This window comes from Doryrhamphus excisus, chromosome 15, assembly GCF_030265055.1.
Source record: "Doryrhamphus excisus isolate RoL2022-K1 chromosome 15, RoL_Dexc_1.0, whole genome shotgun sequence".
Taxonomy (NCBI): domain Eukaryota; kingdom Metazoa; phylum Chordata; class Actinopteri; order Syngnathiformes; family Syngnathidae; genus Doryrhamphus; species Doryrhamphus excisus.
In genome coordinates, this window is record NC_080480.1 from 4,032,501 (window position 1) to 4,048,705 (window position 16,205).

The following is a 16,205-nucleotide window of genomic DNA, read 5'->3' on the forward strand; positions in this document are numbered from 1 at the left end:
ATATTTAAATAGCCTTTTTTTCTGAAATTTGGTTGTAGAACAATTTATAATGTTCGGGAAATGAAGTCAAAATATAAATGATTTAAAAATATATTAATAGTCTATATTTTGTCTTATTTTCTCTTACTATGTGTACAATATTGGGTAATCGGAGTTTAAATGTGACTATAGGGGTGCTATTTCTTGTACAGAAGTCTCTAATAATGTTAAAAACTATATTCAGAAGTTTGTAAACAGACTTTCATTCATTGAAATTGTACTTTAATATTGACTTATCATAGTCGGGTCTGTTTTTAGTGTTGTCCTATCAGATTATTATTATTATTATTATTCAATTATTTGAAGTTTTATTGGGACCACACCCATTTGTAACATTCCGTGTGACACCTTCAGATATCGATGAATGCTCCAAACATGGCGTTTGTGGTCCAAGCTCCTTGTGCACCAACACGCCTGGAGAGTATACCTGTGCCTGCCAAGCGGGTTTCGCTCCAACTAAAGAAGAAGAACCACCCAGCCCGTCCAACAACTGCAATGGTAGACCTTCACTTTGTGGATCCAACGCACCCGAAACCAGATTTTCCAAAAATGTCGCTGGATTTCTTTTACAGACATTGACGAATGTGCCGAGGATGCCGCTGTCTGCGGTCCTGACTCCAACTGCACCAACTCAGTGGGCTTATACATCTGCATCTGTTTCCATGGTTACCGAGTGAACCGCCCTAAAGAGATAGCCAGCAATGCTAACCCTTGCACAGGTCTCTACGCCTCTGACTTTGACCACGATTCTTCAGCAGAGTATTTATACTTTTACCGTGTTTTTTCTTCTCTGTGTAGACATTGACGAGTGCAGTGAGACGCCTGGTATTTGTGGGAAAGGAACCGTGTGCACAAACGCACCGGGGACCTTCTACTGCTCCTGTCCGGATGGCTTTTACCCGACCACTGGCATCAAGTGGATTGTTGGCATCTCCTTTTGTAAAAGTACACTTAAAAATACACTAAACTGTCATGAAGCGGATTGGAACCGTGCGTACTTTTATATTGTACTTCCTTTTTGCAGGTCTTGAGGATATTCTGAATGAGATCAAACCCCCGGTGGTGAGTGACATGATCGAGGTGTCAAGCCAGTGATTGACATGTGTTCAAGTTATTATTGTTGCAGGGTCTCACAAAAGAGAGAACTTTTCTCGACAACATGGACCAACAACTTGTGGACAACACAGAAATCACCCTGCCAGAACCGGTCAGTAAACGCATCACAAAATATATTTAGTATATATATTTTCCGGATTCATAGGTTGGCCGTTCCTGCGACTTATACTCCAGAGCGACTTATAAATTAAAAAAAATGTTTATGTTACATAAACACTGGACACCTTTTGTGTTCATGTTTATTTTTTATGTAGCTGAATAAGCATTGTGTTAGCATATCTTACACCTATTAGCATGTTCTCTATTCTTTTATTATTGTTAGAACTTGCCTTCCAAGAGGACGTAATGTCTGTTTTGGTCAAGTAGTTTGGAAAATAAATTACTCGCAAAAATGGGACTTATACTCCAGTGCGACTTATGTATGGTTTTTTTCTACCTAATTATGCATTTTTGGCCTTGTGCGACTTATACTCCGTAGCGACTTATGTATGTTTTTTGTACCTAATTATGCATTTTTGGCCTTGTGCGACTTATACTCCGTAGCGACTTATGTATGTTTTTTTTCTACCTAATTATGCATTTTTGGCCTTGTGCGATTTATACTCCGTAGCGACTTATGTATGTTTTTTTCTACCTAATTATGCATTTTTGGCCTTGTGCGACTTATACTCTGTAGCGACTTATGTATGTTTTTTTTATACCTAATTATGCATTTTTGGCCTTGTGCGACTTAAACTCCGTAGCGACTTATGTATGTTTTTTTTTTTCTAATTATGCATTTTCGGCCTTGTGCGACTTATACTTCGTAGCAACTTAGGTATGTTTTTTTCTACCTAATTATGCATTTTTGGCCTTGTGTGACTTATGTATGTTTTTATCTACCTAATTATGCATTTTTGGCCTTGTGCGACTTATACTCTGTAGCAACTTATGTATGTTTTTTTTTTTTTTTACCTAATATGCATTTTTGGCCTTGTGCAACTTATATATACTCCGTATACTCCAAAAAATACGGTAATAGCTAAAATTTAGTACTATGTATAACTATTCTATTTTTTAGTATTTTTGTTAGCTAGCTGTGTAGGTTAGATATTTTTATACCTTTTAATTTCAGTCTAGGTTGCATGGTAGTCGAGTGGTTAGCGCGCAGACCTCACAGCTAGGAGACTAGGGTTCAATTCCACCCTCGGCCATCTCTATGTGGAGTTTGCATGTTTTCTCCCCGGGTACTCCGGTTTCCTCCCACATTCCAAAAACATGTTAGGTTAATTGGCGACTTCAAATTGTCCATAGGTATGAATGTGAGTGTGAATGGTTGTTTGTCTATATGTGCCCTGTGATTGGCTGGCCACCAGTCCAGGGTGTACCCCGCCTCTCGCCCTGAAGACAGCTGGGATAGGCTCCAGCACACCCCTGTGACCCTCGTGAGGATAAGCAGTAGAAAATGAATGAATGAATGAACTTCTCATAGTAGACCTTGGTGACACGCAAACACTCACATAGCACAATCAGAGTTGCGCAACACATACAAATGACTTTCACACAAACTTAACTTTCACTTCAAACTGCTGTATAGACAGAATAAAGAGTAAACTTCTAAAGATCTTTATTGTCTTTGCCTATGCAGACGGTGGCAAACAGCTTTTCCGCATCAATGGTACGACTTCCATCATTCCACCTGCTTTGTTGATATTTGTCAGAAACTTGTTTTAAAAGGCAATCATTAATTCTATCATGTCCTTAAGGAGGTGTCAGGGGTTGGACCCCGGGCCACCAATGTCAAGGTGAGCAGTGAAGGAGACGGAGAAACAGGAAGTAAGATCCTCGCCATTTCAGACCGCCTGGTGACCGCCATGGTTTGGAAGGGTCAGAATCACACCAAGAAAACCTTAAACAGCACAACAGTGGGTAAGCGAGCGTCTTATATATACTGCATATATATATATACCGTATACATAATGATAGGTCCTTATGTATGTGTGTGTGCTAGATTTAACCCTGGAGACGTTTGGACCCGGGAGTAGCGGCGAAAGTTCCTCTCATCTGTCAGCCAATGGGAACATCATGACCATTAACCTGGAGAGTCTGGCTAAAAACAACAATGGTGGGGATACAACACAGACAGAATCACATCATCAGTGGATAACTGCTATTAAGCGGCACAACAAAAAATCTGGCATGAACACGTGTGGCTGTAGGCAACCTCCTGATGTCGCTTTTTTTAAAACTCCACAAGATGGCAGCATCATGATTAGTCAGTATTGATATCGGATATTGCTGTTGGTTGTTTGTCTATATGTGCCCTGTGATTGGCTGGCCACCAGTCCAGGGTGTACCCCGCCTCTCGCCCGAAGACGGCTGGGATAGGCTCCAGCACCCCCGCGACCCTCGTGAGGATAAGCGCTAGAAAATTAATTAATGAACCTTCTAAATGTGTTTTTTTATATATATATATTAGAGCTCTCTAGACATGAAGTAGCACCCCTATAGTCACTTATACACTCCTAGTCATAGTAGAAATAATAAGAGAAAATTGTCCCGTTAATGTAATATTGGGCGGCATGGCGGTCTAGTGGTTAGCACGCAGACCTCACAGCTAGGAGACCAGGGTTCAATTCCACCCTCGGCCATCTCTGTGTGGAGTTTGCATGTTCTCCCCGTGCATGCGTGGGTTTTCTCCGGGTACTCCGGTTTCCTCCCACATTCCAAAAACATGCTAGGTTAATTGGCGACTCCAAATTGTCCATAGGTATGAATGTGAGTGTGAATGGTTGTTTGTCTATATGTGCCCTGTGATTGGCTGGCCACCAGTCCAGGGTGTACCCCGCCTCTCGCCCCAAGACAGCTGGGATAGGCTCCAGCACCCCCGCGACCCTCGTGAGGAAAAAGCGGTAGAAAATGAATGAATGAATGAATACCAATACTGCATACATAACTATGAAGTCATACTCTTCTACACTTTTTGTGTATTCCTTGTTTGTGTTTTCTATCACATCATTGCGAGCAGGTTCGGCGGCAGCAGCCTTCATGACTCTAAACGGCATGGAAAGTCTTCTCAGTCATCAGTACTTTGAAAGCGAGAACAGGACGGAGATGTACTCGGACGTGATTACGGCCGTCTTACCCTTGGTCAACAACACCAACCTCACCGAGCCTGTCAACTTCACCTTTCAACACAAGAAGGTGTCTCACTTCATTCATTCATTCATTTTCTACTGCTTATCCTCACGAGGGTTGTGGGGGGTGCTGGAGCCTATCCCAGCTGTCTTCGGGCGAGAGGCGTTGTACACCCTGGACTGGTGGCCAGCCAATCACAGGACACATATAGACAAACAACCATTCACACTCACATTCATACCTATGGACAATTTGGAGTCGCTAATTAACCTAGCATGTATGTTGTTTGAATAATTTTACTTTATTTTAGTTTTATTGTGTGCGTGCAAACATGCAAACTCCACACAGAGATGGTCGAGAGTGGAATTGAACTCGGGTCTCCCAGCTGTGCTAACCACTCATCCACCGTGCAGCCATTCAATGTAACAGTTTTTCATAAAAATATTAATTGACAAATTAATTGGCGGAATATGGCCTATTATTAGTATGTCTAAATGAAGTAAAATACAAATATAAAGCATTCAGAAGATGCATTCAAAGACACAATGATATGTAGTATTCTACACCGGTCACTAAGTGTCAGTAATGTTACATTAATGGGACAATTTTCTTTTATTATGTATACTATATTGGTAGTAAGAGTATAAAGGTGACTATAGGGGTGTTATTTCATGTCTAGAGGGCTCTAACAACCATTCACACGCACATTCATACCTATGGACAATTTGGAGTCGCTAATTAGCCTAGCATGTTTTTGGAATGTGGGAGGAAACCGGAGTGCAAACTCCACACAGAAATAGCTGAGGGTGGAATTGAACCCTGGTCTCCTAGCTGTGAGGTCTGCGCGCTAACCACTCGTCCACCGTGCAGCCTGGTGTCTCAGTTTAAATGACTTATTGATGTTTTTGTTTTTTTCCCAGATATTTCCTGAATCAGGATTGGTGACGTGTGTGTACTGGGAGCACACGGAAGAAAATACGAGGAGTGAAAAAAGAAGCACGACAAATACGAAGATGAGGTGGTCCGTCGATGGATGCTGGGTTGCGTACTCAAACCCAAACTTCACCGTGTGCAGCTGCTCTCATCTGTCCACTTTTGCCCTCATCCTGCAGATAGGAGAGGTATGATTATGAAAGAATAATAACACCTTCCATTATTCACAAGTTCTCAGTGGGTGTTGTTTTCTCTCAGCCTCCGCCGGAAGATTCCTTTTTGGAGTGGCTAAACCGAGTGTGCGTCATCGTTGGACTCTGCTTCTTTGCGTTGGCCATCCTCACCTTCCTGTTGTGTAGTTGGAATCCCAAAATCAACAACACGGCTCGACTTCACCTGTGCCTCAGTCTCTCTTTGTCGCACCTCCTGCTGCTGTGGAACGACGAATATGTTGAACATGAGGTACACTCCAATGAATGTATTGGATCTGTGATCACATGACATAACATTGGAACAGTGAGGTCAGCTGGGATAGGCTCCAGCACCCCCCGCGACCCTCGTGAGGAAAAGCGCTAGAAAATGAATGAATGAATGAACCTTCTAAATGTGTTTTTTTAACATTATTAGAGCTCTCTAGACATGAAGTAGCACCCCTATAGTCACTTATACACTCCTATAATTCATTATTTATGACATTACACAACTCTTTTGTTGGAGACCCGAGTTCAATTCCACCTTCGGCCATCTCTGTGTGGAGTTTGCATGTTCTCCCCGTGCATGCGTGGGTTTTCTCCGGGTACTCCGGTTTCCTCCCACATTCCAAAAACATGCTAGGTTAATTGGCGACTCCAAATTGTCCATAGATATCAATGTGAGTGTGAATGGTTGTTTGTCTATATGTGCCCTGTGATTGGCTGGCCACCAGTCCAGGGTGTACCCCGCCTCTCGCCCCAGAAGACAGCTGGGATAGGCTCCAGCACCCCGTGACCCTCGTGAGGATAAGCGCTAGAAAATTAATGAATGAATGAACCTTCTAAATGTGTTTTTTTAACATTATTAGAGCTCTCTAGACATGAAGTAGCACCCCTATAGTCACGTATACACTCCTATAATTCATTATTTATAACGTTACACAACTCTTACTGGAGAGACAAGTTCAATTCCACCCTCGGCCATCTCTGTGTGGAGTTTGCATGTTCTCCCCGTGCATGCGTGGGTTTTCTCCGGGTACTCCGGTTTCCTCCCACATTCCAAAAACATGCTAGGTTAATTAGCGACTCCAAATTGTCCATAGGTATGAATGTGAGTGTGAATGGTTGTTTGTCTATATGTGCCCTGTGATTGGCTGGCCACCAGTCCAGGGTGTATCCCGCCTCTCGCCCTGAAGACAGCTGGGATAGGCTCCAGCATACCCATGACCCTCGTGAGGATAAGCGCTAGAAAATGAATGAATGAATGAACCTTCTAAATGTGTTTTTTTTTAACATTATTAGAGCTCTCTAGACATGAAGTAGCACCCCTATAATCACTTATACACTCCTATAATTCATTATTTATAACGTTACACAACTCTTACTGGAGAGACAAGTTCAATTCCACACTCGGCCATCTCTGTGTGGAGTTTTCCATGTTTTCCCCGTGCATGCGTGGGTTTTCTCCGGGTACTCCGGTTCCCTCCCACATTCCAAAAACATGCTAGGTTAATTAGCGACTCCAAATTGTCCATAGGTATGAATGTGAGTGTGAATGCTTGTTTGTCTATATGTGCCCTGTGATTGGCTGGCCGCCAGTCCAGGGTGTACCCCGCCTTTTGCCCCAGAAGACAGCTGGGATAGGCTCCAGCACCTCCCGGTTTTCATGTTATTTTCATGTTGTTTTCCCCTCTAAATACAGTCTGAAACTGACCCAAATGGCCTCACTGTCTCCATAGTCCTGTAGAAGTATCACCTTTTTATGAGGCCGCCCTTGATTGATGTCCCCACAGCTGGCCTGCACCGTCATAGCAGGACTTCTCCACTTCTTCGTGGTTGCGAGTTTTGTGTGGATGCTGCTTGAAGCCCTGCAGCTCTACCTGCTGGTCCGAAAGCTCTCCAGGGTTCAGGTGATCCAAAGAGATGGGCTTCCCAGGCTGTTGCTCTACCTGATCGGCTACGGTGTTCCATTTGTGATCGTGGGCATTTCCGCGTTGGTTTACTCCGAAGGATACGGAGCGGTGAATTCAAAGGAGTGGGTATCGAACAGCAGGATCCATCAGTGTACTATGTTGTTTTTATGGGGAGATGAGCTAATGTTTTGATGAATTTCAGTTGCTGGCTATCGCAGGAGCGTAAATTCCACTGGGCTTTATCGGGACCGGTCATAACCGTCCTTGCTGTGAGTGTCAACTTCAACTCTGCAGTGTCAAAATAACATTCATATATATATATATATATACGTATATATATATATATATTCAGATATGTATTCTTCCACCAGCTTAACGTCACCTTATTCTGCGCTACCTTATGGTGCCTGAGACCCACCTTGGCCAACATGAGAAGTGATGTCTCTCAGTCCAGGGACACCAGGTGAGGAACTCTATTCAGTGAGTTAAACTGGAGTCGAGTGGTTAGCATGCAGACCTCACAGCTAGTAGGAGACCAGGGTTCAATTCCACCCTCGGCCATCTCTGTGTGGAGTTTGCATGTTCTCCCCGTGCATGCGTGGGTTTTTTCGGGTACTCCGGTTTCCTCCCACATTCCAAAAACATATTATTACAATATTTTTCTAGTTGGAGCATAAAAAACCTGTTCACCTGTTTACCTGTTTACCGTCTAACTACACATTTTAACATTATTAGAGCCCTCTAGACATGAAATAACACCCCTATAGTCACCTTTATGCTCATTCATTCATTCATTTTCTACCGCTTTTCCTCACAAGCATGTTTTTGGAATGTGGGAGGAAACCGGAGTACCCGGAGAAAACCCACGCATGCCCGGGGAGAACATGCAAATTCCACACAGAGATGGCCGAGGGTGGAATTGAACTCGGGTCTCCCAGCTGTGCTAACCACTCGTTCACCGTGCAGCCGTTCATTGTACATACACAATAAAACTAAAATAAAGTAAAATTATTCAAACAACATGCATGCTAGGTTAATTAGCGACTCCAAATTGTCCATGGGTATGAATGTGAGTGTGAATGGTTGTTTGTCTATATGTGCCCTGTGATTGGCTGGCCACCAGTCCAGGGTGTACCCTGCCTCTCGCTTGAAGACTGCTGGGATAATGGGAGGGGGGACAAAACAGGAATATTCTATTTCAACATTTTCTATACAAAGTAAAACAATTAGTCTCACATACAATAAAACTAAAATAATGTAAAATTATTCCAACAACATGCATGCTAGGTTAATTAGCGACTCCAAATTGTCCATAGGTATGAATGTGAGTGTGAATGGTTGTTTGTCTATATGTGCCCTGTGATTGGCTGGCCACCAGTCCAGGATGAAGACAGCTGGGATAGGCTCCAGCACCCTTAAGGGAGGAAAAGCGTTATAGAAAATGAATGAATGACTTAAACTGTAATATCTGCTATCAACATGCTTCAATGCTTCCTTGCAGGTTGATCGTCTTTAAGATCGTGGCCCAGTTTGTCATACTGGGCTGTACGTGGATTATCGGACTGTACCAAAGCAACCTTTTCTTCCAAGTCCTTTTCATTATTCTCAACTCCCAGCAAGGAACCTTCCTCTATATTGTCCATTGTGTCCTCAACAAAGAGGTAAGACTGATCAGTTCCTCTTGTCTTGGAAGTGAAATATATATATATATAATATAATATATTACAGTATGGCGTCTCCAATTCAATGCACTTTCTAGATCAGGGAGGAGTACATGAAATGGTTGACATGTACATTCAATAAGAAGGAACACAATACGTCTGTGGTGAGTAGCTTATATTTTTTACTACTTGGTACGGCTGCACAATCGACATGCAGTGAATCATACTGAGAGGTGTTCTGTAGCTACTACAATGTAAACAATAACAAAGCCACCCGACCATTGTAAGTGAATTTCTGTTAAAGATATTCAATATTTTGCTAGTTAAAGTATGGAAACCCTCTTTACAACCTCCTAAATATCAGTTTTAAACATTATTAGTTTTTTTTTTACTAATAGGAATATCTTTGACCTCATTGGATCACATTCGATTGTGCATATGTACCTTGTGATGCTTTGCTACGGTGCGTTCAAGTACGTAAAACGAATATAAACAACGTGCTTTTAACAGAAAGATGCACAGTCAGTGTCCGAGGACTTAGACAAGGCTGACCAGGATGGAGACAGCATGAAAAAAACGAAGAATATGACTGGAAAATGATGTCATAACATTGAACCGTAACATTACATTACTGTTATGCTATTGTTATGGATGTAAACACAACACCGATACCCGCCCCATTACAGCAACCATTTTTCAAACAGTACATTTTCTTAAGGGATAATACCGATATACAACATGACACGAGTGCTGCCGCTATTGGGGTGCTGCGGTTCATTGAGGGAAATAATGAATTCCATGCATGTAATGTAACATAACATTGGGAAACAGTGCCTCATCCCTTCTTTTGAGAAACTGAGCCATTCCATCCATGCCCAAGAGGATTAAGGCCGTACTAGATAACAATACTGCTCACACTAAGTACTCGCACTCTTGTGTACTTGTGTTGCCGTACTTGTATACAAGGAGTCTTCTTATATGTGGACACAGGGATATAAATAAAGGGATTTTTTAATTAGTTTGGGGCACGGTGGTCGAGTGGTTAGCGCACAGACCTCACAGCTAGGAGACCGGGGTTCAATTCCTCGGCCATCTCTGTGTGGAGTTTGCATGTTCTCCCCGTGCATGCGTGGGTTTCCTCCCACATTTCAAAAACATGCTAGGTTAATTAGCGACTCCAAATTGACCATAGGTATGAATGTGAGTGTGAATGGTTGTTTGTCTATATGTGCCCTGTGATTGGCTGGCCACCAGTCCAGGGTGTACCCCGCCTCTCGCCCTGAAGACAGCTGGGATAGGCTCCAGCACCCCTTGCGACCCTTGTGAGGATAAATTCTAGAAAATGAATGAATGAATGAACCTTCTAAATGTGTTTTTTAACATTATTAGAGCTCTTTAGACATGAAGTAGCACCCCTATAGTTACTTATACACTCCTATAATTCATTATTTATAATGTTACACAACTCTTACTTTTTTAACATTATTAGAGCTCTGTAGACATGAAGTAGCACCCCTATAGTCACTTATACACTCCTAGAATTCATTATTTATAACGTTTTTTTTATAACGGTTTTCTCCGGTTTCCTCCCACATTCCAAAAACATGCTAGGTTAATTAGCAACTCCAAATTGTCCATAGGTATGAATGTGAGTGTGAATGGTTGTTTGTCTATATGTGCCCTGTGATTGGCTGGCCATCAGTCCAGGGTGTAACCCGCCTCTCGCCCAAAGACAGCTGGGATAGGCTCCAGCATATCAATGACCCTCGTGAGGAAAAGCGGTAGAAAATGAATGAATGAATGAATAATTTGTTTGGGGGTTTTGGGACCCCCCCAAAAGCGGGAAATTATATTATAGAATGAATCTTTAAACTTGCAAAATTCTTTAAGTGTGATGTTCACCCCTTCATACAAATACACTAACTACCTTAAATTATACCCAAGTTCAATTCCTAAAGTACTGAGACGATTGGTTGCTGCAGTGTGGAGGGTGTACTCAATTCCGTGAGATTCTGTACGTGTGATTGGTTATGTGAACCTCAACTGTATCCAATAAACATTCCAACAACTGTTTTGTTTTCCTGATTGACTTTTTTCCCAACTCCAAATTAAGAATATAACAGGCTTGTCAAGTCTTTAAAGTGTAAGGTGCCAAATGGAAATCATCCCCTCCGAGGTCATTTGGTTAGGCGCGGGACTTGAACAAACACGACAGTGCTTGTCTAAAGAGGAACACAAGGTTTAAACATTCATGCCCCAAGGTGACGTGTGTTGTGTTTACGCAAGGTCCTCAAACACATCTTACTTTACAAGACAAATTGAAAACAAAACATTGTGTCCATGTCACTTAATGCAGACGTCTAATGTTAGCATAAAATAGTCAAATCTTACAAGTAAGGGTATAAAAGAAGTTCAACTATGATCCTTCTGATATCATGAATAAGTCTGTTTTTATAAAAATATGAATGCAACATTTATCTGATATTCTAAGGACCTGTATGCGACTTTTGGATCCATTTATAGATACATATGGTAATGGTAATGGTTTAATTTCATTTGAACATGCATCAGATTACAATTGAATGCATCCCATAATCAGTTCACAGTTCCACATGTCCAAAAGGAGTAGGAAGAAGCAAAGCTTATTAAATCCTACCCCTCCATCTGGTACTTTTACAATCAGTAACTGTTACATTTGTTCACTTCCTGCTTTCCTAATATAATTTTAATTTATTTTAATTTTATTTAAAAATTTTTTTACTTAATTTTATTAATTTTTATTTAATTATTTTATTTATTTATTTTTGTCACGTACCGAAGTGCGAGGTGATATGACCATACCATGACCATTGAAGATTTGGCTACTTGGCTGCAGCGACCACTTTGCAGACAGTATCGTACCGTACTATACATTTTTGTGTCTATAAAAAGGACCAAATCCCAGTGGTGTCATTAGGCCTATTATAGGCCTAAAATATTCTTAAGCCCCACTAAATAATTTGATATTTTTTGTTGATTTAAAATTTTTTTTTTTTTTTTTTTTTTTACAAAAAAAAATATCTGACAAATTTCATACATTTTCATTTTAGCGGGGCTTCAGCCCTCCCCCTAAAATGTTCTTAACCTCCCTAAATAATTTGATATATTTTTATTGATTAAAAAAAATTATTGATTTTTTTTTTTACAAAAAAAAATATCTGACAAATTTCAGCAGGCTAAAAGCAAAAGCAGGCTAATAAGCAGCCAATAAGCAGGCTAATACTAGCCTACTACTACTAGTAGTAGTAGTAGTAGGCTAGTATTAGCCTGCTTGTAGTAGTAGGAATAATAATCAGTGGCGTCATTAGGCCTATTTTAGGGGGGCTTCAGTCTCCCTAAAATGTTCTTAACCCCCATAAATAATTTTATATATTTTTTTATTGATTTTTAAAAATTTATTTTTGTACTGATTTTTTTTTTTTACAAAAAAAATATCTGACAAATTTTATATAATAGGGAAAAATCAGGCTAATACTAGCCTAAGAAGAATAATGATGACAGTAATAATAACAGGCTAATTAATAATCTAATAATGATTATAGAGCTTGAGTAGCGGTTTTTCAGTGTAGATTGTGTGTACTTTTGTGTACATTTAATGGTGGCCTAAAACAATTCAGTATCTCTACTAAATCTGTCCAAAAGTGGGAAAATTATATCTCGGTTCTTGTTCCTTATTTGTTTTTTGTTATAATTTTTTTTGAATGTCTACGACATTAATTCATATCCTGTGCATTTCCAGGGGGCTAAGCCCCCCCCCCTCCCCCATCTGTCCTCAGAACCTATTGACCTGTTAACCCCTGTCAAATCCCATGACACAATAGCTCACAAAGCACAAATATGGATGTGATATACTAATCACCGCTAGATGTCGTCAGAGAGCTGAAAAGCTGCAATTAGTGATCATTTAAAAGCAGACTATGTTACTTTTACACACCTTTAACACCATTTTGTCAACAAAAAACAAAATATTACAACTCATCTGAGTATAGATTTTCACTCCCAGCCTTATTATCTTCATAAAAGCAAAATTGATGATACAGCTTTTGAATTGTTATAAGAATATGGGGCATCAATACAGGGAATGGCTTCCATATGCACACCGATTCAACTTCCACGTCTGCAATGATGCAAGAAGGGATGCATTGAATAAAGTACGAGTGTGAGTGGCATTCATGGACGCGTGTACGTGACAAGTGCAGCTCAATGATGCATGACATCAATAAGCATCAGCTGGACCGCTATCCACCTGAGTGATGATTGCATCCCATGTCTCTCGATGCTGACCTTGGCTTTGTACAATGTGTGTGTGTGTGTGTGTGTGTGTCCAAGCATAACGACACTCCTCACATGACCAGTGTCGGCATGCTAAAGACCCTCTGTTGACTTTTTTTTTTTTAATTTTATACCGTGTCTCTGGTGGACGCCCACACAGCGGTCAAGTAGCTTTTTCCACAACTATTTATAAATAATTTTTTTTTTTTAATTCGGAAATTTACTGCTCAGTTTTGCTGCCAAGTTATAAATAAAAGCTTGAGAGAAGAACGTTTTTGCCCTCTGGCATGTAATATTACAACTTTATTTACATTTTTTTTAAAATAATGTGGCCCTAATACCTCAAAAAGTCATAACTTTATTAGATTATTTAATACTACATTCTAACAGGCATTGCCTGAGACGCCTATATGTGACCTTTGGCCTTGGGCAAAGCTAATATTGCAACTTTTACCTCTTATATCTACAATTGTGTCCCTCATATAATAATTGATGTTTTATTTAAGTTCCCAAACTGCACGGTGGTCGTGTGGTTCGCGTGAACACCATGTCTGACTTCGTAGTGTGCAAATGGGTTCTCCTATTCTGTGAGGAAGTGGTAAGTTTTTAGCTTCTAGCACGCAGACCTCACAGCTAGGAGACCAAGGTTCAATTCCACCCTCGGCCATCTCTGTGTGGAGTTTGCATGTTCTCCCCGTGCATGCATGGGTTTTCTCCGGGTACTCCGGTTTCCTCCCACATTCCAAAAACATGCTAGGTTAATTAGCAACTCCAAATTGTCCATAGGTATGAATGTGAGTGTGAATGGTTGTTTGTCTATATGCGCCCTGTGATTGGCTGGCCACCAGTCAGTCAAGGGTGTACCCCGCCTCTCGCCCCAAGACAGCTGGGATAGGCTCCAGCATACCCATGACCCTCGTGAGGACAAGCGGTACAAAATGAATGAATGAATGTTCACTTGGGGGGACGCACAACAATGAATCTCGCACACAATAAAACTAAAATAAAGTAAAATTATTTCAACAACATGCATGCCGCCTCTTGCCTTAAGACAGCTGGGATAGGCTCCAGCACCCCCGCGACCCTCGTGAGGATAAAAAAATGGCATTATATGTACTTTTTGAAAATAAAACCATTTTATTTTACTTTATTTGCCTTTTATTTAACCGACAAATGTGTCTGATAAGCTCTGTGATTGACTGGCCACCAGTCCAGGGTGTACCCCGCCTCTTGCCCTAAGACAGCTGGGATAGGCTCCAGCACCCCCCTCAACCCTTGTGAGGATAAGCGCTAGAAAATGAATGAATGAATGAATTTAAGTTCCCACAGGAAGCAAGATGAAGTCACGGGTTCTTTAACGGCCTTCAGACAAGCCAACTTGTTCTTCTTGAGTTTGCATCTTCTCCATCTCCATGAGTGACAGCCATGTTGTGTATTGAAAAAGCCTTGAATGAAATGTTCTGGACGGCGTTGGAATGGTTTTGACGTGATATTTCTAAACAAGGAGCCAGGCGGCGAGGGACTACGGAGCCGAGCGTTGGCATCCATGTCTCTCTGTCTCGTTTGCTTCTCTTCACAATACTACACTTGGTTACCATGGAAACACACTGGCAGCACAAGAGTCGTGAGGCCGGTGTGCTGCCGTGATGCCTCTCGTGGTAAACGGTCCTTGGCGTCGTCACGAGCGGCCGTGGAGTCCTAAGACATCTTTCGGCTTCTCTAACACGTGTGGGATGTTTGCTTCAGGTGTGGAAGGTGATGATGATGATGATGATGATGATGATGATGATGATGACTAAGAATTGAGTCTATCAGCATAGCGTGATCTTCCTCACAGAAGCGCTCCTCGTGTGTCAGAGGGCGCCACTTGTGCACACCTCATAGAGTTTCAATTTCGGGCTCTAAAAACTTCATTTTTTGGTTGATTAGGATTTGCTGGGTTATTTTATAATAAAATGTTTTTTGTTTGTTTTTTTATGGCAAGTAATTAAAAGTAAAACATGAACTTTCCTCAAAGTTCATTGTTTATCATTGATTGTTATTTTAACATTAGTCTAAATGTGATTAGCTATGATTGTAATGTAGATTTTTATCCTCATGAGGTTCGCAGTGGGTGCTGGAGCCTATCCCAGCTGTCTTCGGGCAAGAGGCGGGGTACACCCTGGACTGGTGGCCAGCCAATCACAGGGCACATATAGACAAACAACCATTCACACATTCATACCTATGGACAATTTGGAGTCGCTAATTAACCTAGCATGCATGTTGTTGGAATAATTTTACTTTATTTTAGTTTTATTGTGTGCGAGATTCATTGTTGTACGCCCCCCCAAGTTCACATTGATTTATTCATTCATTTTCTACCGCTTATCCTCACAAGGGTCATTGGTATGCTGGAGCCTATCCCAGCTGTCTTCAGGCGTGAGGCGGGGTACCTAGCATGTTTTTGGAATGTGGGAGGAAACCGGAGTACCCGGAGAAAACCCACGCATGCATGGGGAGAACATGCAAACTCCACACAGAGATGGCCGAGGGTGGAATTGAACTCGGGTCTCCAGCAAAAGAGTTGCGTAATGTCATAAATAATGAATTATAGGAGTATATAAGTGAGTATAGGGGTGCTACTTCATGTCTAGAGAGCTCTAATAATGTTAAAAAAAACACATTTAGAAGGTTCATTCATTCATTCATTTTCTAGCGTTTATTCTCATGAGGGTCGTGGGGGTGCTGGAGCCTATCCCAGCTGTCTTGGGGCGAGAGGTGGGGTACACCCCGGACTGGTGGCCAGCCAATCACAGGGCACATATAGACAAACAACCATTCACACTCACATTCATACCTATGGACAATTTGGAGTCGCCAATTAACCTAGCATGTTTTTGGAATGTGGGAGGAAACCGCAGTACCCGGAGAAAACCCATGCA

General features: G+C 41.4%; 1 protein-coding gene across 5 annotated transcripts in view; it reads left to right on the forward strand.

Annotated features, from left to right (window-relative positions):
- The window catches only part of LOC131103573 (adhesion G protein-coupled receptor E2-like), a 27,663-nt gene extending 16,640 nt beyond the window's left edge, over positions 1 to 11,023 (forward strand). For 3 of the 5 annotated variants that reach the window (XM_058049945.1, XM_058049946.1, XM_058049947.1), the window contains 17 exons: positions 394 to 537; positions 612 to 758; positions 838 to 984; positions 1,064 to 1,101; positions 1,166 to 1,246; positions 2,783 to 2,812; positions 2,901 to 3,063; positions 3,146 to 3,259; positions 4,163 to 4,338; positions 5,193 to 5,393; positions 5,464 to 5,667; positions 7,190 to 7,431; positions 7,512 to 7,578; positions 7,681 to 7,772; positions 8,811 to 8,970; positions 9,069 to 9,134; positions 9,481 to 11,023. In XM_058049945.1, the coding sequence (XP_057905928.1) occupies positions 394 to 537; positions 612 to 758; positions 838 to 984; positions 1,064 to 1,101; positions 1,166 to 1,246; positions 2,783 to 2,812; positions 2,901 to 3,063; positions 3,146 to 3,259; positions 4,163 to 4,338; positions 5,193 to 5,393; positions 5,464 to 5,667; positions 7,190 to 7,431; positions 7,512 to 7,578; positions 7,681 to 7,772; positions 8,811 to 8,970; positions 9,069 to 9,134; positions 9,481 to 9,570 (2,162 nt within the window). In that variant the 3' untranslated portion in view covers positions 9,571 to 11,023. The remainder of the gene's footprint in view (positions 1 to 393; positions 538 to 611; positions 759 to 837; positions 985 to 1,063; positions 1,102 to 1,165; positions 1,247 to 2,782; positions 2,813 to 2,900; positions 3,064 to 3,145; positions 3,260 to 4,162; positions 4,339 to 5,192; positions 5,394 to 5,463; positions 5,668 to 7,189; positions 7,432 to 7,511; positions 7,579 to 7,680; positions 7,773 to 8,810; positions 8,971 to 9,068; positions 9,135 to 9,480) is intronic. The other 2 variants (XM_058049943.1, XM_058049944.1) reach the window with 1 other exon arrangement.
- Positions 11,024 to 16,205: the final 5,182 nt, after the last annotated feature.